This window comes from Megascapheus bottae, chromosome 4 (genome assembly GCF_031878675.1).
Source record: "Megascapheus bottae isolate mThoBot1 chromosome 4, mThoBot2.hap1, whole genome shotgun sequence".
NCBI lineage: Eukaryota > Metazoa > Chordata > Mammalia > Rodentia > Geomyidae > Megascapheus > Megascapheus bottae.
The window spans coordinates 3,838,022-3,859,299 of record NC_143512.1 but is presented as its reverse complement, the minus strand read 5'-3'; the positions used below and the strand labels follow the sequence as shown (position 1 = coordinate 3,859,299).

The window sequence follows — 21,278 nt, the reverse complement described above, 5'->3', positions numbered from 1 at the left end:
TGGGGAGGGGGGAAGGGTAGGGGTGGAGGCAGCAATCCCATGTCGATTGCCACGGAAAAATCCTCCTGCTCCAGTCTAACTCCCCAGGGCCTTGAGAGCCAGTGTATTGGTTGGAAAATATTAATTCGATCCATGGACTCTATTAGCTTCATCTCTTCAGCAGCGGTGTAAACCCCTCCCTGCCTATTGGCCTCACCAAAGCACTGCCACAACTCCTAGCTCTGGCCTTCCCTACCAGTGACTTGCCTTATTTTTATTTTTTGGCAGTACTGGGGGTTCAATTGAGGGACTTGTGTTTATAAGGCTAGCACATTACTACTTGAACCAAACCCCAGCCCGGCTCCCTCCCCCCACCCTGTTTTTTGCTTTAGATGTTTTTCAGATAGGGTCTTGCTTTTCTGTTCAGCTGTCCTTGAACTGTGATCCTCCTCCTTCTATCTCCTGAGTGGCTGGGATTACAGACATGCACCACCACACCTGACTCTACTCTCCCGCCCCCCCACCCTCATCTTTACAGGTGATATGTTCTCTACCTGCAAGGCTGTTGATACCTCTGTGGGATAAACTCAGTCATTCTTCAGAGTCTAGTTCAAATGCCTCCTCCTCTGGGAAGTCTTCCCAGCATGCAGGCTTTCCCAGAGCTTTTCTTGAGGTGTATCACAAAGGCTTGTTTGGGAAAAAAAATAAAGGAAGGGAGAGAGGAAAGGAAGAAGGTTCAGGGGGAGAAAAAAAGAGAAAGAAGGAAGCAGAGAGGGCCGGGAGTTTGGCCTAGTGGTTAAAGTGCTTGCCTAGCATGCATGAAGACCTGGGTTCGATTCCTCGGTATCACATACATAGGAAAAAGCCAGAAGTGGTGCTGAGGCTCAAGTGGTAGAGCTCTAGCCTTGAGAAAATCCAAGGACAGTGCTCAGGCCCTGGACTGGCAAAAAAAAAAAAAAAAAAAAAAAAAAGAAGGAAGCAGAGAGAGAGAGAGGGAAGGAAGAAAGAAGGGTAGAATGGTAGAACAATTCATCTATCTCCATTCATGGATTCATTTATTCCACAAGCATCCATTGGGTTTTTTTCATTTATTTTTTAATAAATTTTTATCAGGCATAGTCTGGGGCACCGACTATGAAGTTACAGGCTAGCTGGCACTAGTGGCTCACACCTGTAATCCTAGCTACTCAGGAGGCTGAGATCTGAGGATCAAGGTTCAAAGCCAGCTTGGACATGAAAGTCCATGAGACTCTTATCTCCAATGAACCACCAGAAAACCAGAAGTGGTGCTGTGGCTTAAAGGGTAGGACTGTAGTTTTGAGCTAAAGAGCCAGGGCCAGCATTCAACCCCCCCCCCCACACACATACAAGAAGAGTTACAGGCTGCTGTAGACCACCACTGACCCCATTCTTGGGGTGGCTGTGGATGCATGTGGACCCACCAATGAAGCCCTTCTGTTTGTAAGGGCCTGCTGCCCGGGCACCTGTCTTCCCCAGAGCCTGGAGCTTTTAGCGTCTGGCCCAGCGGCTCTTATTGCAGCCTGAAATAAGGCTGTGACCCACGACTACTCAAGACTGATGCTGTCAGCTGAAGCCAGAGCTGGCTGCAGAGCCTGCTCTGCTCATTGGCCACTGACCACAGACAGCAACAGACGCTGGCCCCGCAGCTTGCAGTTTCCTGGGTGTTAACCTAGAGGGGCTGACACTCCCCCCTGCCCACTGTGGACCCATTGTCTCAGGTACCAGGCTCCTGGGGTTGCTCGGGAGCTGTGGGGGGTGGGCAAGAGGAGCTGGGTGATTGCTGAGCACTCTAGCTGCAGAGGCCTTGGGGAGGCCGGCATTCTGGATTGGGGGTGGGGGGAACTCTAAGCTCTGGGGGAGCTGGTGGCTGGGAGTGGAGGGGAGGGTTGGGAGCTGGCAATGCCTAGGACTTCAGCATCTCTAAGCAGCACAGGGAAATTGCTTCTTGTCTGTAAAAGTCAGGGACCTAACCCAGCATCAGTGAATTTCAGGGCAGGGTCCTAGTCTTACATTCTCATCTCCTGATCCTTACCACAAAGGCATGCAGACATCTGTGTGTTCGCATAGCTTTAGGGCTCATGGATCCCCATGGATCAACCATTTTAAGTTATAGAGGGGAAACTTAGGCATAGAGCTGGAGTGCTACTTGGTCATACTTGCAGAGAAGGCCAAAGGCACCCATTGGTCTCGGGCCCCTCCCACTGGTCTCAGGCCCAGCGTGGGCATGGTGGACACAGGTGGAAAGACCCTTTCCTGGAGGAGGGAGTATGGAGAAAGTTGGAAATGAAGGAGAGGTGCACTGAGGCTGGTGAGCAGTCGGAGGCTCTGCCTCTTCCCCTGATGAAAGTTAAGAAAGTTGGCTTGCAGGGATTTCTGCTCCCCACTCCCAATCCTCCTTTTTCTCTTGCCAATCCTGGAGCTTAAACTCAGGGCCTGGGCACTGCCCTTGAGCTTTCTCAAGGCTAGCACTCTACCACTTCTGGCTTTTTCTGTGTATGTGATACCAAGGAATCGAACCCAGGGCTTCACGCACCCAAGGCAAGCACTCTACACTAAGCCACATACCTGCCCCTTTGCGGGAGTTCTCTGGGGTCTATTTTATGTGTAAATCTTCACCCAAAATTGAGTGAGTGCCTAGACCTGGTATCCCTGCCTGATCCACTCTCCTGCTCGCTCCCTGACAACCTCTCTCCATCTCCAGTTCACACTATGCTGAGTCAGCAGACGGCACTCATGCCTGCAACCCTACTGCCTTATCCCTGTTGCCCTTAGACACCAGCTTCCAGGGAGAGGGTGCTTCTCTAGCAACCCAGACCTCACTTCCTGTGACTTTCCCTGGGCCTCAGTCTCTTCTTCTGTACAGAGATCTCAGAGGCTCTTGAGCTCAGGTGGCTTTTGCTTATGTCTATGGGGCTGGGCCAAGGCAGCTCAGGACCGGGGCTGGGGTGGGGCAGGGACTTGAAGGGAGTAGTCTGGGGAGGACGAGGTATCAGGAGGAAGAAGGGAGGCTTGCCTGGGCTGTCTGTGAGGGTCTGTCTTCTACAGGATGATCACCAAAGATCAAAAGGAACCAGTGATGGCTGTCGTGGGAAACCTCGCTGAACCAGGTATGGGGAGCCCAGCACGATGCCTTTGTCAGGTTCTTCTCATGGTCTCAGGTTATAGCCATTCAGGTCTACTCTTGGGATTGGCAAATAGGTGACATCCAGAGACGCCTTCTGGGGAGTGTCCCCAGAGCCTGCTGCCTGGCTTGGATGATTCCAAAGGCCTGAGGGCCCATGTCCTCCAAATACCAAGACTGACCTTGGGTCCCCAGACTTGGTCCTGGCCCCAAGACCACCTGGTCCCTGGCCCTAGGGAAGGCTCCCTTTCAGCCCTGAACTGAGCTCGGAGGGCTTCAGTCCCAGATCCAGCTCCAGATCCAACCCAACGGTGACCACAACTCTCCAGCTCATTTGCACCTGCTTTTTGAATTGCAGGTCTCACGTAGACCTCAGTTAGAGATAGGGTATGGGGAAGAGGGAGGAGGAAAGCTAGAACAGGTTACTTAGTTGGACTCAAACCATTCTACTTAAAATCAGGCATGTGTAATGAACAAATCAGCCAAATGTTATGTTATTAACTCTACAAGATCTCTTTTGCATGAATTTAGTCTGTTGATTTTATCTACATGTGAACTTTTCAAATATTTTCAACAATGAGTTCAACTAAATTAGTGCCCTAAATTGAGCTTTAATGTAAATCACAGTGGCACAGAGTAGTTAGTTATAAGCATACGATTTCACTGTGCTGGGAGCCTGGCTCGTGGGTACAAAGCCTTCCTAGTAAGTGCAAGACCCTGAGTGCTAAGCCCAGTATGCCAAAATTCAACAAAGAAATCGAAAAAATTCATGGCATATCGAACAAATTCATGGTATATTTGAGATGGTCCCATCGATTCACCTCTGGACATATGCTCAGGTGACTGCACATATGTTCTGTCAGCAGTTGGTGACAACCATGTTGTATGGCCTTATATATTTCCTGTAGGTCTTTGCTACATTTGTTGGTTAGATCCCTGTTTCTTTTTCTTCCCCCATTATTTTTTTTTAACACTCTGGAAATTGAACCAATGGCCTCATATAGGCTAGACTAGAGTTCTAATTGAGCTATACTCTGCCTCTCTCTCCCTCCACAATTCGGTAGGTTGAAATTCACAAACTTTGTGAGGTATTGATACTTAAGTGGAAGAGTCAGGCAATACATCCTCATTTCTCTTGTCTTAGTAATTAAGTATGGATTCCCAGATATTGATACCAGACAATTTTGAACTGAAAGAAAAGTCATCGAAATGGCTCATGCCTGTAATCCTAGCTACTCAGGAGGCTGAGATCTGAGGATTAGGGTTCAAAACCAGCCTGGGCACAAAAGGACCTGAGACTCTCACCTCCAATTAACCTCTAGAAAAATGGGAAGTGGAGCTTGACTCAAGGGTAGGGTACTAGCCTTGAGCTGAAGAGCTCAGGGATAATACTCAGGCCCAGGGGTAGGGCGGTAGCTTGAGCTGAAGAGCTCAAGGACAGTGTCCAGGCCAAATTCAAGCCCCATGACCCACAAAAAGGAAGGAAAGAAGGAAGAAGAGAGAGAGAGACAGAGAGAGAGAGAGAGGGAGAGGGAGGGAGGGAGGGAGGGAGAGAAGGAAAGAAAGAAAAGCTAGAAGAAATGTTTCATGGTCTCATTACAAAAAATAAATCACCATGGTAGAGTAACGAGTCTTTCTCCTTACCTCCTTATGTGAATCAGGCTGCACTAGCAGTTTCTTGTGCCTTAAGTCTACCAAGCTTCACAACAAATCTATTAGTTGTGATTTCCCCATTCTGCAAATGAAAATCAAGTCCAGTATGTAGTAGAGCTAGGATTTAACTCTAGGTCTTTGTATAGTTAGCTGTTCTTTCCATAGGAGCTACACACATTAAAAAAAATATATTCAAAACCTGGTGCCTGTGGCTCATGCTTGTAACCCTCGCTACTCAGAAAGCTGAGATCTGAGAAATACCATTTGGAACCAGTCCAGGTAGGAAAATTTGTGAGGCTCTTTATTTTTTTTTCTTTTTTTTTGGGGGGGGGGCTCAGGGCCTGAGCACTGTCCCTGGATTTTCTCAATGCTAGGGCTGGACCACTTGAGCCACAGCACCACTTCTGGCTGTTTTTTTTTTCTATGTATGTGGTACCGAGGAATCAAACCTGGGTCTTCATGCATGCTAGGCAAGCACTTTAACCACTAGGCCAAACTCCCGGCCCCTGTGAGGCTCTTTATATCCATTTAAGCATTGAAAAAGCTGAAGATGGAGCAATAGCTCAAGTGGTAGAACACTAGCCTACAGCAAAATAGTGTAGGAACAGCACTCAGGTTATGAGTGCAAGCCCCTGGTTGGCACACACAAAAAGGCAAGACCATGACTCACACCTATAATCCTAGCTTACTCGGGAAGCTCAAAATTCAGTGTCAGCCTAGGTAGGAAAGGCTGTAAGATTCGTACCTCCAATTAACTAGCAAAAAAGCTACAAGTGTTGAACTAAAAAGCTAGGTGTTACCGGGTGTGGTGGCTCACACCTGCAATCCTATCTACTCTGGAGGCTGAGGATCACGGTTCAAAGCCAGCCTGAGCACTAAAGTCCTTGAGACTCTTATCTCCAATTAACTACCAGAAAACGGGAAGTGGACTGTGGCTCAAGGGGTCGGGTGGTAGCCTTGAGCTGAAGAGCTCAGGGACAACATCCAGGCCCAGAATTCAAGTTCCATGACCAAACAACAACAAACAAAAAACAAACCTTAAGTGTCCTTAGCTTTGGGGGCATGTCCTCTATATGTAAAACTTAGTACTAGGCTATATATGTTCACACACACACACACACACACACACACACACACACACAATTTAGACAAAGCAAATGTCCACTAGGCCATTACCACTAGGCCAAACTCCCAGCCCAGCCAGTGGCTTCTTCCTATTCTTGTATGACTCACCTCAAGGCCTCCCTCTCCACTAGTTCCCCCAGCACACCATTTGTGGGGCATGTCCTATATAGGTAGCCAGCCCCAATGGTAGTTGATGGCTACTCTTGGATGGAATCCTCTAGGACCAGAGCCTGGGCCATCATCTGTACCATCTTAAACAAGGGACTTCTTGAGGGAGAGGATATAGGCAAAATATAGGCAGAGAAATTCCCGGGCAAGGATGTTGGTTCTGCTGTTTCCAAGTTCCGTCTGAACTTGCAGGGGGCAGGGGAGGTGTCTTTGGAGCATGAATTAAATTTCACAGATCTTGTCTACTGAAGGAGGTTGCAGCAGCATCCATTCTGCTGGGCAGTTCTTTTAAAAGTTGTAAATTGTGCGTGATTTATAAAGGGCCCTGGGTCAGCATGCTTCCCAAGGCTGATCCTCTCATTTTTGCAACTTTAAGCCCCATAGTACATATGTTTTTGGAAATGTCTATTCAACTCTTATCTAAAGAATAATTTTCTAGAAATATTTTTCTTTAAAAAAAAAAATAAACTCAAGGAGCCAGATGATTGTCCTAGTGGTAGAGTGCTTACCTAGCATATATGAAGACTGGGGTTCGATTCCTCAGTACCACATACATAGAAAAGCCAGAAATAGGGCCAGGAGTTTGGCCTAGTGGTAGAGTGTTTGCCTAGCATGCACGAAAACCTGGGTTTGGTTCCTCGGTACCACATACATAGAAAAAAAGAAAAGAAAAGCAAGAAATAGTGCTGTGACTCAAGTGCTAGAGCATTGGCCTTGAGGAAGACCCAAGGACAGTGCTCAGGCCCTGAGTTCAGTCTCCAGGACTGGCAAAGAAAAAGAAAAGAAATAACCTCAGGGGCCAGGAGTGTGGCCTAGTGGCAGAGTGCTCACCTTGCACACACAATGTCCTGGGTTTGATTCCTTAGTACCACACACTCAGAAAAAGCCAGAAGCGGTGCCACGGCTCAAGTGGCAGAGTGTTAGCCCTGAGCAAAAAGTGTCCAAAGATAGTGCCTAGGCCCTGAGTTCCAGCCCCAGGACTGGCAAAAAGAAAAGAAAAGAAAGAAAAAGAAAGAAAGAAGGAAAGAAAGAAAGAAAGAAAGAAACGAACGAACTCAGTTCATTTGCATAGTATGTGAAATTATGATGGGGGTTTTACTGTATATTCATGTGTTTTGTAGTCTTTATTATTTAAGTGATATTGGAGTTTGGGCTCAGGACCTCATGCCTGCTGGGCAGGTGCTCTATATTTTAAATTTATATTTTATCTTCTTATTCCCTGGTTTTTAATTCTTTTTTGCCAGTCCTGGGCCTTGAACTCAGGGCCTGGGCACTATCCTTGGGCTTTGTCAAGACTAGAGCTCTACCACTTGAACTACAGCACCATTTCTGGCTTTTTTCTATGTAGTACCGAGGAATTGAACCGGGGTCTTCATGCATGCTAGGCAAGCACTCTATCACTAAGCTAAACTCCCAGCCCATTCCCTGGTTATTTTTGAGATAAGCTCTTGCTCCCTGCTCAGGTCACTGAAACAACAGGTGCTATGGGTTGTCACACCCTGCTATGGGTTGAGAAGGGGATCTATCCAGGCTGGCCTTAAATTTTGATCCTCCTATTTTTATCCTTTCAAGTAGTTACTATTACAAGAGTGAACCACCACTGTCCAGCTAAGCAGTCTTTCATATGTTTTTCCCCTCAAGTGTTGAGGACAAAACCCAGGGCTTTGCACTTGCCAGGCAAGTGCTCTTCCTCTGAGCTAAATCCCCAATGCTTTTATTTGTTTGTTTATTTATTTATTGCCAGTCGTGGGTCTTGAACTCAGAGGTCTTTGGGCTCTCTCAAGGCTAGCACCCTACCACTTAAACCACAGTACCACTTCTGGCTTTTTCTGTAGATGTGGTAGCAAGTGCTTAAATTCAGGGCTTCTTGCATGACAGGCAGGCACTCTACTACTAAGCCATGCTATCAGCCCCAGTATAATTGTTTGTTTTATTTTGTTTTGTTGGTCATGGGACTTGAACTCTGGGCCTGGGCATTGTCTCTGAGCTCTTCAGCTCAAAGCTATCACTCTACCACTTGAACCACAGCGCCACTTCTAGTTTTCTTGTGGTTAATTGGAGATAAAAATCTCACAGAGTTTAGTTCTTGGGCTGGCTTTGAACCGTGATTCTCAGATCTCAGCCTCCTGAGTAGCTAGGAGTACAGGTGTGAGCCATAGTGCCTGGCGGCATGAGCAATATTGTTGTTTTGTTTTGTTTGCCAGTCCTAGAGTTTGAATTCAGGGCCTGGGCACTGTCCTTGAACTTCTTTTGCTCAAGGCTAGCATTCTACTACTAGAGCCACAGTACCACTTTGGCTTTTTCTGTTTATGTGGTACTGAGGAATTGAACACAGGGCTTCATGCATGCTAGGCAAGCACTCTTCCACGAGGCCATATCCCCAGTCCTGAAGCCACATTCCCAGCCCCTCATATTTTTAAATATTCAGTTTCTCTCTCTCTCTCTCTCTCTCTCTCTCTCTCTCTCTCTGTATGTGTCTTGAGGTTGAACTTAGGGCCTGGGTGATGTCTCTGAACTTTCGTGCTCAAGGATAGCACCCCACCACTTTGAGCCACAGTGCCACTTTCCAGTATACACTCTTGTTAATAACAACCAACATTGCTCCAGCCCGCCTCCTTCCTATTTCTCACGAATAGTCACTGCTGATATTTGGCATAATCCCTTACAAAATTTTCCATGCACACACTACAAATAGATGAAATGCATAATTAGAAGCTTATATATTCTTCTAAACCTTTTCCTACATTTAACTAGAGTTTTTTTTTTCTGATCATAGGTAGAAAGTGCTTCTTATGTGTTGTTGACAAATGGAGGAAGAAAGCGTCTTATTTTCCTAGCTTCCACCATGCGCCCAGGTCTCCCTCTCTCCCTGGCTGCTCTCTGAGATTCCAGCAGCTTCTACCACCTCCTCCCACATCTTCATTAGCAACTAATGATCTGATTTCCTGTTTCATCAAGAAAAGTGGAGTGGCTAATGGATGACATCTGCAGGCACTTTCACTGTCTTTGTTCACCAGGTCTGCCGGTCTGTGCATCCACCTTTCCTTCTTTAGAGGCTGGGTGGCTGTTCTCACATCTGTCTGCTCCAACCTGCCCTGTCCCCTCTCGAGCTCAAAGACCTTCCTTGGCAGATGTTTCTTGCCTGTATGGCATCGTCAAGCATGCCCCTAGCTCTTTCCCTGCTCACCCTGCTCAGTCTCAGATCCACTGCAGTTACCTTCTCAAAGTACAGCTCCTCCAGGCAGCTGCCTTGCTTTCCTTCCCAGCCTCTCTATTTAGCAGTTTATATGCCAATTCCCAAACACAAGCCAAAGCAGAGGGAATAAATCTTTGTAGCCCCAACTCTATCCAGAGATCTAAGAGCAATTATCCAACAGAATGTCATTACCCTCTCTCCAACTTCTTCAGTATGTATACAAGTAATAAATATAACACTCCACACACACACACACACACACACACACACACACACACACACACACACACACATTTACTTCACAAAATAGTAGCACATTGAATAAAGTTAGCAATAACAATTTCATACTAACAACAAGCCCCATGCTCACCTTTCTCCAATTTTCTTTCCCGTTTTTCAACTCAGCACCTTATGATCTCCTTTGTATTTTTCTGCTCAAGTCTTAGCAATTTGAGCCACACCTTTATTTCTAACCTTTTGCTAGTTGCTAGGTAATCAGAAATAAGAGTCTCGTGGACCTTTTCTGCCTGGGCTAGCTTTGAATGATGGACTTCAGATCTCAGGTTCCTGACTAGCTAGGATTATAGGCAAAGCACCATTGAGTGGCTGGCTAACTTTCTCCAATTCTCTACAGGCCAACTGCCTGTAAATGTTCCACATCCTACTCTGGGCACATTCTGGTTCTGCCCATTTTCTCTCGAACCAGACTTTCACACCCACATGTTGCATAGAAACTGCTTCAGTGGCCATATTGCTAAACATGATAGTTCATCTCCAGCCCTCATCTGATCTGAACTGTGGGTAGCATTTGACTCAGCCAATCACTGGTCATGCTTGAAATCTCTGGTCCTCCAGTCCCCAGAACTGGGCCCTCTCTATACTTCCTCCAAGGGTGAGATTCTCACCTCAGCCTAAATACTGAAGGCCTCCATGTTCAGTCAGCCTTTGGTATTATTATTTCTTCCTATCTTGTCTAGTTTCCCAGCTTGAAATATCATTTATATAGAGTTGACAAATGAGACTACAGGTATCTGACTTTATCATTTTTTTTTTTTTTGCCAATCCTAGAGCTTGAACTCAGGACCTGGGCACTAACCTTGGGCACTTTTTGCTCAAGGCTAACCCTCTGCCACTTGAGTCACAGCACCACTTCCAGCTTTTTCCTGTATATGTGGTAGCAAGGAATCGAACCCAGGGCTTCATGCATGCTAGGCAAGCACACTACTACTACTACTACTAGGTTACGCCCTGGCCCCTGTTCATTATTTTTTTCCCCCAGTCCTGGGGCTTGAACTCAGGGCCTGAGCACTGTTCTTGGGCCTTTGTACATGCTAGGCAAGCACCCTATCTCTAGGCCAAACTCCCAGTCCATGTATTCATTGTTTTTAAAATTCTTTTGTGTGTATGTGTGTAGTACTGGGAGAAAAGTGCTCTCTCAACTGAACTACACACACAGCCCTGTATCTGATATCAGAGGCAGATAACGCAGCCTTCTGTTACATGCAGGGAAAGCACAGAGCAGGGGAACAGGACCCCTAAATGCTAAGAACAATCTGTGATCAGCCCTGAAAATCCTCAATGGTTATAAAGCCGAATCCTAAGCCCCATACAAATGTAATGTTCACTAATGAAAAGCAACAAGAACAAGTCCCTAATTCTAGCTACTTGGAGGAGTTAGGGTTCTAGACTCACCCCAAGGGAAAACAAACTTTGAGAGACTGCATCTTAACCAATGGCTGGGTACAGTGGTACACACCCGTCTTATCAGAGACTTGGGGAAGTACAAAAAAGATCAGGGAAGTCCAAGCCCACTAGGGCATTAAGCAAAACCCTACACAAAAATAATCAAGCTGGGGGCCAAGAGTTTGGCCTAATGGTAGAGTGTTTGCTTAGCATGCACAAGACCTGGGTGCAATTCCTCGGTACCACACACATAGAAAAAGCCAGAAGTGGCTCTGTGGCTCAAGTGGTAGAGTTCTAGCCTTGAGAAAGTCCAAGGCCAGTGTTCAGGCCCTGAGTTCAAGCCCCAGGACTGGCAGAAAGAAAGAAGGAAAGAAAAAAAGAAAGAAAGGAAGGAAGGAAGGAAGGAAGGAGGAAAGGAAGAAAAGAAAGAATCAAGCTGGGAGCTAGTGGTTCACACCTGTAATCCTAGCTACTCAGGAGACTGAGAGCTGAAGATCATGGTTCAAAGCCAGCCCAGACACTAAACTCCGTGAGACTTATCTCCAATTAACCACCAGAAAACTGGAAGTGGTGCTGTGGCTCAAAGTGGTAGAGCACTAGCCTTGAATTGAAGAGGTCAGGAATAGCACCCAGGCCTGGAGTTCAAGCTCCATGAGTGACCAAACAAAACAAAGTAACACAAAACAGGCTGGAGATATGTGGTAGAGGACCATCTGTGAGTGGGCAAAGCCAAGCATCACTTGAAGACAATCAGGAGAGTTTGAATGTGGACTAGAAATGTCTGATAGAACAAACATTTATTCAGTTGCAAAGATGAAGCTCTTTGAGAACAGCAAGTTACAAAACCTGTTTGCTGTGATTTCATCAGAATTGCGCACTGAATATATCGTCACTGAGATGGATAGGAAAAGGCTCACTCGATAGCATTATGGCCATCTGTGAGGGATAATGATGTTTCTCTCCTTTTCCTCCTTATGTCTGTATCTCTAACTTTTTTTGGCAGCTATGCTGTTTTATCATAACAAAAGACTATTTTAAAAATTAAAATGACATATCTAAAATCAAATTCCCGATCTTGCCTGGACCTCCTCCTCTCTCTGCTGTGTGCAGCTGTGTGGGTGGCTGTTCCATCTTCCTTCAGAGGCTCTGTAGTTCCTTCAGACTCTGTAGTCAGCTGAACACAGGCAACTAGTACCTGTAATCCTAGCTACACAGAGGGGTGGGATCTGAGGATCATGTTCAAAGTCAGTTTGGGTAGGAAGGTCCCTGAGACTGTGATCTTGTTAATTAACCTCGAAAAAGCCAAAAGTGGAGGTCAAGTGGTAGAGCACCAACCTTGAGTGAAAAAGCTAAGGGACAGCACACAGGCCCAATGTACAGTGATACATACTTATTATGTCAGAGACTTGCCAGGCTGATACTTGATTCAAGCCTTGGTACCAGCACAGCACAAAATAAAACAAAAGGAAGGTGATTCTATGCAATTCCGCTCTTACTTTCACATCCCATCCTCATGGCTCTCTGGGAAAGCACAATATTTAGAACCTGATTGTCACTTGTGAGCAAGCTGATGCATGGGTACTAAGTGGAATAAGTATATATGCCCAGAGAACCTTTGCAATGGTGCTCAGTAATCACAGAATATCCAGCACATGCCAGTGACATCTCTGGTGCCATTTTTACCCAACAGATAGGCAGAAATTCCCAAGGACAATGACATTCGGTGTTGGGAAGGGTGGAGGGAAGCAGGCATTCTCACAAATGCCTTGCAATGCAGTGATAGGTGTCTTTAGAGGAGGTCACGTGATGAGCAAACTCTCTGGGCTCTCTGTAGTCCCTTTGCTGGACCTGGGGAAGAAGCTGAGTGTACCCCAAGACCTGATGATAGAAGAGCTGTCACTGCGTAACAACCGGGGATCCCTCCTCTTTCAGAAGAGGCAGCGACGTGTGGAAAGGTTCACTTTTGAGTTTGAAGCCAGCCAGCCAGGGGTAAGTCTCCATTAGTGCTTAGCTCAGCACCACCACCATCATCTCCACGTTACAGAAGAAAACCAAGGAAGTATCCTGTGAGACTCCTTATGACAATAGTGATGAGGGTATATTGAATGTTTTGCCCTGTTCTAAGCACTGGATGTACTTCCGTGTATAGTAACTAGTTCCAGTTGGGTGTGGTGGCTCACACCTGTAATCCTAGCTACTGAGGAGGCTGAGATCTGAGGATCACAGTTCAAAGCCAGTGCGGGCACTAAAGTCCATGAGACTCTTATCTCCAATTAACCACCAGAAGACTGGAAGTGGGGCTGTGACTCACGGGTTAGGGTGGTAGCCTTGAGCTGAAGAGCTCGGGGACAGTGTCCAGGCCCAGAGTTCAAGCCCCCTGACCAACGAAAAGAAGAAAAGGTAACTTGTTCTCCCATCCTCCCCCTACTCTCTCTTATCTATCTCTTCTATCTGTCGTGGATCTGTCCTTTCTCTCTCTCTCTCTCTCTCTCTCTCTCTCTCTCTCTCTCTCTCTCTCTCTCTCTCTCTCTCTCTCTCTCTCTCTCTCTCTCTCTCTCTCTCTTCCCTTTCACTGTATGTCTGGAGAGTGGCTGTCGCGGGAGGCCCTGGCCCTGCTGAGCCTCACTGTGGCTCATCTGCCCCACAGATAGTGGCCAGAAGCGCCCAGGGCAAAATGACCGGAGCGGCCTCGGGGACGGTGAGCAGGGGAGTGCGGAGGGTCTGGGGAGAGGAGCGGCGGGGAGAGCAGCGGAGGGGTAGGTGGGGTGGGGAGGAGGGCAGGGGGTGCAGGACGGCGCGAGCGCGGTGCTCCCCCCGCCCGCCCCTGAGCACCCCCGGCTCCGGCCCAGGCTGTCAATGGCCCCGAGGGGCAGCACCATCCAGCGGAGGGGCAAGACTTCTCGGCTTCGCCCGGAGGCCAGGACGACGCCCAGGCCGCAGCCGCCCCGCCCCGGCGCGCCCGCAGCCCCAGCGCCCTGGCTCCAGGTGAGGGCCGCCCCGGGTCCCGGGACCGGGGCTGGGAGGGCGCCGCGCGCAGGCGCCGGACCGCACACGCCCGCCCGGAGAAGGGCGCCCGGGGAGCCTGCCGCCCCACTCCAAGGGGCTCCTAGCCCCGGCCCTGTCCTGGGGCGGGGGAGGTCACGGGCAGAAGCCTTTCTCCCAGCCGCTGGGCGAGGGGCCCGGCCCCCTCCCGCCGCCCACCCGCCCCTCTGCGCCCGTCCCGCCCCTCTGCGCCCCTCCGGCCGTCCACCCGCCCCTCCCGCCGCCCACCCGCCCCTCTGCGCCCGTCCCGCCCCTCTGCGCCCCTCCCGCCGCCCACCCGCCCCTCTGCGCCCCTCCCGCCGCCCACCCGCCCCTCTGCGCCCCTCCCGCCCCTCTGCGCCCCTCCCGCCGCCCACCCGCCCCTCTGCGCCCCTCCCGCCGCCCACCCGCCCCTCTGCGCCCCTCCCGCCGCCCACCCGCCCCTCTGCGCCCCTCCCGCCCCTCTGCGCCCCTCCCGCCGCCCACCCGCCCCTCTGCGCCCCTCCCGCCGCCCACCCGCCCCTCTGCGCCCCTCCCGCCGCCCACCCGCCCCTCTGCGCCCCTCCCGCCCCTCTGCGCCCCCCCCCCGCCGCCCACCCGCCCCTCTGCGCCCCTCCCGCCTGCAGGCTACTCGGAGCCGCTCAAGGCCGTGCCGCCGGAGAAGTTCAACCACACCTCCATCCCCAAGGGCTACCGCTGCCCCTGGCAGGCGTTCGTCAGCCCCGGCGAGTTCCGGGGCGACGGCCGCAGCCACGCCCCCCGCGTCCGGGACCTCCGGGATTTCAACAAGTACGGTCAAGGGCGGGGGCGGGGATGGGGTCTGGGCGGGGCGGGGCGGGGCGAGGCGGGGCGGGGAAGGGCGACGGGCGGGGCGGGGCGAGGCGAGGCGGGGCGGGGCGAGGCGAGGCGGGGCGATGCAGGGCGGGCCGAGGCGGGGCGATGCAGGGCGGGCCGAGGCGGGGCGGGCCGAGGCGGGGCGGGGCGGGGCGAGGTGAGGTGAGATGGCTGGCGCCACGCCTCTCGGTTCACTGAGCTGTGTCTGGAGCCCGACCGCCGCCGCGCCCCGTCGGTGCCTCCCCAGCTGGGCGGGAGTCCCCGGGCGATCGTCCCACACACCCGGTGGCCAGTTTTCCCGGGGCTGTGCGGATGCAGAAGCTTGGGAGTGGAGTGTGCTCGACCACAGCGCTGGCTGGGAGGCGCGGGCCGGGTTCCACTCCGCCCGCCGCTGGAGGCCCCTCATCCCTGCTGATGTGCTCTGGGCACCCCCCCCCCCCCAGTCCCAGGCCCTTCTAGAGCCCCGCCTTACTTCCACCAAAGGGGTGAAACCAGCCAAAGGCAAGGCCGAGGCTGCCCGAGGCAGGGAGCGTGCGAGAGCGGCATGGAGGATGAGTAATGCTGCGGTGGGGCTGTGGTCTCAGGGTGGCTCTAATCCAGGGCTGGGTGTGAGGGCTCACCTCTCCAGAAGCAGCCGCTACGATTACGACTGTGGTTTATAGGTTGAAATGCTTAAAAAGACTGCCTGGGGAGAACGTAAAAGGGATAGATTTAATGCTCTCACACCCACATGTGGAGACTGTCCGACGCAGGCAGTTGGGTATGTGCCAGGCCTTGGCTAGACCTGGAGGTGAGACCAAGGAGTGACAGTGTCGTGAGAGGAGAGAGAGAGAGGAAGGATGCCACAGCCCCAAACAGCAGAGTCTTTAGGGAGGTCCTTGATGGGAGGAATTGGAGCCAGCAAGCCCGGCATGAGCTCCACGCTGTTGGCAGACATTCTGGAGCTCCCCACCAGGCAGAACCACCTGAGTCTCCTCTGGACCCTCAGCTCCTGTCTGCCCAGCTACTCTAAACTCCCAAACAAACACCTTTGGTCCTGGTAGCCGGCATCCAGGCTGGCCGGGTCAGGGCGTTTCCTCCCCTGGACTCAAGCCTCAAGTTGGCAATGGCTTATTACCCACGGCAGAGGAGGCTGCTAGGGACACCTCTTCTAGGACAGAAGAGCAACTGAAGCAAGACAGGAGGAATAGCCCTGTTCATGGCCAAGGACAACTCAGAAGCCAGGCCTCCAGGCTCCCAATTGTGAAGCTTGCTTGGCTTGGCCATTGTCCAACCTGTCCTTTCAGAACCTGGCTGCTGGAGCCGAAGCTGGGGTGATTCAGCCAGCCAGGCTTTCCTGGCAGAATCCCAGACATTGGCTGAGGTTTGCTTTTCCACTCCAGCAGCGAGTATTTTCCTCTTCCTAATGGTCCCTGCTGCAGGGAAATTATGGCAGAAATGCTTTTTATATTTCTCTAAATTTTTCTATTGTTATTATAATGGTGATGTGTAGAATTGTTAGTTATATAAGCGACGGGTACATTTCTTTTTGGACGTGTCATACCTTGCCTTTTACATTTCTTAATATAAAAATAAGGGGTAGGGGCCCGGAGTTTGGCCTAGTGGTAGAATGCTCACCTAACATGCACAAAGCCCTGTGTTCAATTCCTCAGTACCATATACACAGAAAAGCTAGAACTGGTGCTGTGGTTCAAGTGGTAGAGTGCTAGCCTTGAGAAAGCTGAATGACAGTGCCTAGGTCCTGAGTTCAAGCTCCAGGATTGGCAAAAAATTTAAAAAGCAATAAATAAGGGTTAGAGATGTAGCTCAGTGATAGAGCTCTCACCTAGAGAGAATTTTATATATATACATGAGAATTTTATACATATATATATATATTTTTTTTTTTTTTGCCAGTCCTGGGCTTGGGCTCAGGGTCTGAGCATTGTCCCTGGATTTTCTCAAGGCTAGGGCTCTACCACGTGAACCACAGCACCACTTCTGGCTTTTTTCTATGTATGTGGTACCAAGGAATTGAACCTGGGTCTTCGTGCATGCTAGGCAAGCACTCTACCACTGGGCCAAACTCCCGGCCAAGAATTATATTTTTTTTGAGAAAAAAAAAAATCCCAGCGACTAGAGAATGAAAGCAAGAACCTTTTGTTTACCATTGCCCAGTCTGAGCTTTTTCTGGAGATAACTAATTGTCAGGATGGCCTATGTTTTGGGAACACTTATGCAGGTAGCTATGTACCTAGAGGGATTATGGCATTGTGTTTGGAAGAGCAAGCAGGTACTGGGGTTTGAACTCAGGGTCTTGCACTCTTGCTTGGCTATTTTTACTGAAGAGTGGGACTATACCACTTAAGTCACAGCTCCATTTCTGGCTTTTTGCTGGTTTACTGGAGATCAGAGTCTCACAGATTTGTCTTCCTGTGCTTTGAATGGTGACTGTTAGATAGCAGTCTCCTAGGTAGCTAGATTGCTAATGCTGGTGTCATAGCCACTAGCTGTGGCATTATTTTGTGGGTGTACATGTGTGAATTAATACATTGTGTTTTATCCAGTAACTGTTTTCTTCATTTAATGTTATTCTTTTGAGATTTACCACATTAGTACATTCAGATCTGCTTCCTCCCTTTAAATTGTGCTGTGTGTTATACTATATCTGTCTTGTCTGTTCTTCTGCCAGCAGTGTGGGGCAACTTCTGGCTTGTCTCCAATGGCCTGCTCACGTCTGCTTGCTCGTGCTTACTTGTGTGCATGAGCCTCCCACAGTTACAGATGGGGTTGTTGAGTGACAGAGTTCACATGGTTTCAGATTAAAAATATCCTACCAAGTTGTCCTTCAAGAGAGCAACATCAGTTGACCCTCTCTCTAGCCAGCAGACTACGGGTGAAGTTTGCCACTACTCTCTGATCAACTTTGCTCCAACGGTCACAATTCTTCCCTTTTGCCAATCTTTTGGGGGAGATGTGTTTTGTCTCTGCTGTGATTTGCAGTTTTCAGATCCTTAGTTCGCTTTCTAACTCTCCCTCTTCACTTCAGTATGTAGAGACAAGAGGAAGGAAATTTTTCTATCAAGGCTGTTGTGTCACTTCCTAGAGAGAAAACTAGAGAGTTTTGCCAAGGACCAGCCAATTCTGACTCTGGAGACCACTGTTGCTCTATCCACACTAGGGTCAGATTTAGGAAAGGGCAGAGATACAGAAACATGTTAAAGATCATACCAATCTTTTTGCTATATAGAACGGGAAACTAAGGCCCAGAAAAGAGGCAGGAAGAGGCCTGCATTTCAGTACTTCGCCATTTCTCTTCCACACAGCCACCTCTTCTGTTGTTCTTTTTCCTCAGGACTCCTGTACCATTTGGAGGACTTCTGACAGGCACCCCCTTTGTCCCAGAGCCCTTTAGTGGCTTGGAACTCCTCCGCCTCAGACCCAACTTCAACAGGGTGGCTCAGGGCTGGATCCGCAAACTCCCAGAGACTGAGGAGCTGTAGACCCGGCCTAGAATTTTGCTTTCTCAGATTGGGGACTCACATCAGAAGCCAAGACTTATGGACTACATTTACAATTTATGAAGAGCCCACACACACAATTATTGTCGGAAAAATATCGGAAAGGTCACAAAGTTCAGTAGTTTCCAAATACAGATGCGTTTCAAGGTTGGTCTTTAACACTGGCCATGAAGTGTGATTCTAAAAGCTTCCCCCGGGATTGGAGTGGGAAGGAGAATTTATGGAGAAAAAAGGAGTGTGATCGATGAGCATGTGCAGAACTGGGTCCAGAGGTGATGGAGAAGGGAGTCAGTGATGGCCAGCAGTGGGGACTTTACTGAGGAAAGGGGCAAGTTTTCATGCTGGCCGCTGAAGAGGAGCAGTGCTGGAGGCCAGAAAGTCTCTAAGGGTGGTGGCCAAGGGGATAAAAAGAAGGGGTCACTCTATGGGGAGCACTAACAGGATAGATGCAAAGTAGGATACTTACAAGGCTTCTTTCTTAACCTCTTACACTGGAGGCCCTGGGTTTCACTGATGGTAGAGTTGGTGGTGGTAAATAATGATAGTGATGTTGCAGCTTCTTATTTCAGGACTTGAGAGAACAGAGCTGCTTCTTCCTCCTCCTCTTTCTCTTCTTCCTCCCCACCTCCTCTTACCCCCCCCCCTTCTCCCCTTCTCTTCCTCCTCCTCCTTCTTAGTCAGAGCTTGAACTCAGGGCCTGGGTGTTGTCCCTGGGCCTTTTTGTCCAAGGCTAGTACTCTATCAGTTTGGGTCACAATGCCAGTTTTGCTTTTCTGGTGGCTCATTGGAGTTAGTCTCATGGACTTTCCTGCCTAGGCTGGCTTGGAAACTTGCTCGTCAGATCTCAGCCTCCTGAGTAGTTAGGATTACAAGCCTGCACCACCAGCTGACAGGGCTTCTTTACACGTCCGATTCCTAATACTCAGTACAGCCTGAGAGAAAGGTGCCATTCTCATTTTACAGATGAGTTTCCACAAGCCCCAAAGAGAAAATAAACTTGTTGAGCAGCTGAAGTGGAGGAGGTTCTGGGAGGCTAAGCCTAGCCAGCAGCTCTGCAGTTCTGGACCATGGGGTGGGTCATGCTTTGGACATGTGAACTTGAACATGTCACATCTCTGAACCGTTTTCTCACCTGTAGGAGGGAGGTGGGTATCAGAGTTCTTTTATAAAGTGGTTGGAGTATAGTTTGAACTGGATGTTCTTGTAGCAGATGCAGCTGGAGAAGCAGGCTGCTCGGGCAGCAGGGGTGCCTGAAGAATGTCTCATCACTGAATGCCTCCCTTTGCTTGGGATCTCTGACTCCAGGCCCAGGTGGCACAGTGGAGTTGCTTGCCTTTTGCTCTGGAGTTCTAATCCTTCTCCAGGTCACAAGGGGACAGCAGCTTGGTTTTTAGTGTTTTGGGGGAATGTGGTTTACTGCTAGGTTTCTATGAGCTGGAAGATGAAGCATTTAAGTGTCTGAAAAGTAGAAGACTTGGGCTGAGTCACAGAATAAATGTAGGAGCATTTGTGGAACTACTGCACCTTAAAGTGATCCTCACCCCTTCGACAGGGTGGCTTTTGTTGATGTTAAAAAAAAAAAAAGGCTTACTGTAAAAAGTTTGTGTGAAATTATCTTCCCAACACAGCCCCTCCCACACATAACTAACCATTTAGCTTTCCACCCTTCAGCATCTGGCTCTTGCTCCACCCCTGCTTCAGAGAGCCACTGGCAAGTTTGATCTGTCTGGAATTGTAGAATAGTGAATTGAGGAGTGCATATTTGTATATGGATGCAATATGTAGACTATCTCTACTTCAATGAATTTTTTTTCATCAAGGAAAATTTTGACCCCCCAAAATAATCTATCCAACTTGGGGACTTAAGAAGTCCCTCATATGAAATTACACTTTGACCCATTTTTGTTTTTTTGGTGAACGGATACTAGAGACTAGCCAAAATACCAAGAAACCCAACCTTAGATAGAACAGCAATGAATGGTACACGTAGCCACTTGCAACCATCTCAGAATCATAATGGGTAAACAAGGGAAGACACACATGACTACTGTGCATGCATGACTAGCGATGTAAGGAAAACCTAAAAGCCAGAACAGTGGTTACTGGGGGAACTGGCTGTTGTTTCTAGACCTGGGTGACTGATATATAGATGTTCATTTTAAAAATACTTAAGTGGGTTGTACATGTATTTTTTGTGTTATGATTTATACTTTAGCAAAACAATCTCTTTTAAAAAGCTGCACTGGGAAAAAAAAAAGAAGACATCCAAACAATTAATCAACTGAAAGTGCTTATATTGTGTTAAGAGGCAAGAAGTGGAAAGAAGACAAATACAATGAAAATGCTCAACACTAAGGAGCCTTTTCCAGAAATAATGGAAAAATCTTCAGTGTGATAGTTAATCTTGGTTATCACCTTAATGGGATCAAGGACCTATCAGGGAACTAGAATGCACACTTGTAGTATCTGTGAGGGTGGGGAAACATGTGGAACATACTTGCCTGAGTGTATCTGTCCATTGGCCTATGTGGACTGAAAAAGGAAAACTCTTCTCACTTTTGCTCTCCCTTCAAAGGGGCAATTATCCATCTCAACGATACACAAACAGACAAAAATGTCTTGCAATTAGCTTTATGAAAAACAGATTTCTAGATAAAATTCTGCCTAATCAGTAAGAATGGCATTTGGGGTTGCCATTTTTCAGGTATCTGTGCCAGGCATTTTTGCCAGTCCTGGGGGCTTAAACTCAGGGCCTGGGCACTGTCCTTGGGCTTTCTCAAGGGTAATGCTCTATCACTTGAGCCACAACACCACTTTTGGCTTTTTCTGTGTATGTGTGTGGTACCAAGGCATTGAACCCAGGGCCTCATGCATGCTACGTGAGCACTCTACCACTAATTAGGCCACACTCCCGCCCTGTTCTGTGCATTATTTTATTTTAGTCTCACATGAGAACTAAAAAGTCAGGTACTTTTAT

General features: G+C 48.9%; 1 protein-coding gene across 3 annotated transcripts; it reads left to right on the top strand.

Annotated features, from left to right (window-relative positions):
- Nucleotides 1-3,046: 3,046 nt before the first annotated feature.
- On the top strand, nt 3,047-18,460 carry Myoz3 (myozenin 3). 3 transcript variants are annotated; one of them, XM_090331217.1, is made up of 6 exons: nt 3,047-3,107; nt 12,781-12,935; nt 13,594-13,644; nt 13,796-13,931; nt 14,594-14,756; nt 18,136-18,460. In XM_090331217.1, the coding sequence occupies exons 1-6, from the start codon at nt 3,047-3,049 to the stop codon at nt 18,281-18,283; spliced, it is 714 nt and encodes a 237-aa protein (XP_090187343.1). In that variant the 3' UTR covers nt 18,284-18,460. The 3 variants fall into 3 exon arrangements, with proteins under 3 accessions (XP_090187343.1, XP_090187342.1, XP_090187341.1); XM_090331216.1 differs by having other exon boundaries at nt 13,594-13,656; XM_090331215.1 differs by having other exon boundaries at nt 12,781-12,939; nt 13,598-13,656.
- Nucleotides 18,461-21,278: the final 2,818 nt, after the last annotated feature.

What these genes read in the sequence shown, in the direction of transcription:
- Myoz3 (XM_090331216.1), top strand. Translation starts at nt 3,047, where the DNA reads ATGATCACCAAAGATCAAAAGGAACCAGTGATGGCTGTCGTGGGAAAC. An exon ending in GGGAAACCTCGCTGAACCAG is followed by an intron (nt 3,108 to 12,780) that starts GTATGGGGAGCC and finishes GGCTCTCTGTAG; the next exon opens with TCCCTTTGCTGGACCTGGGG. An exon ending in CCCCAGCGCCCTGGCTCCAG is followed by an intron (nt 13,932 to 14,593) that starts GTGAGGGCCGCC and finishes TCCCGCCTGCAG; the next exon opens with GCTACTCGGAGCCGCTCAAG.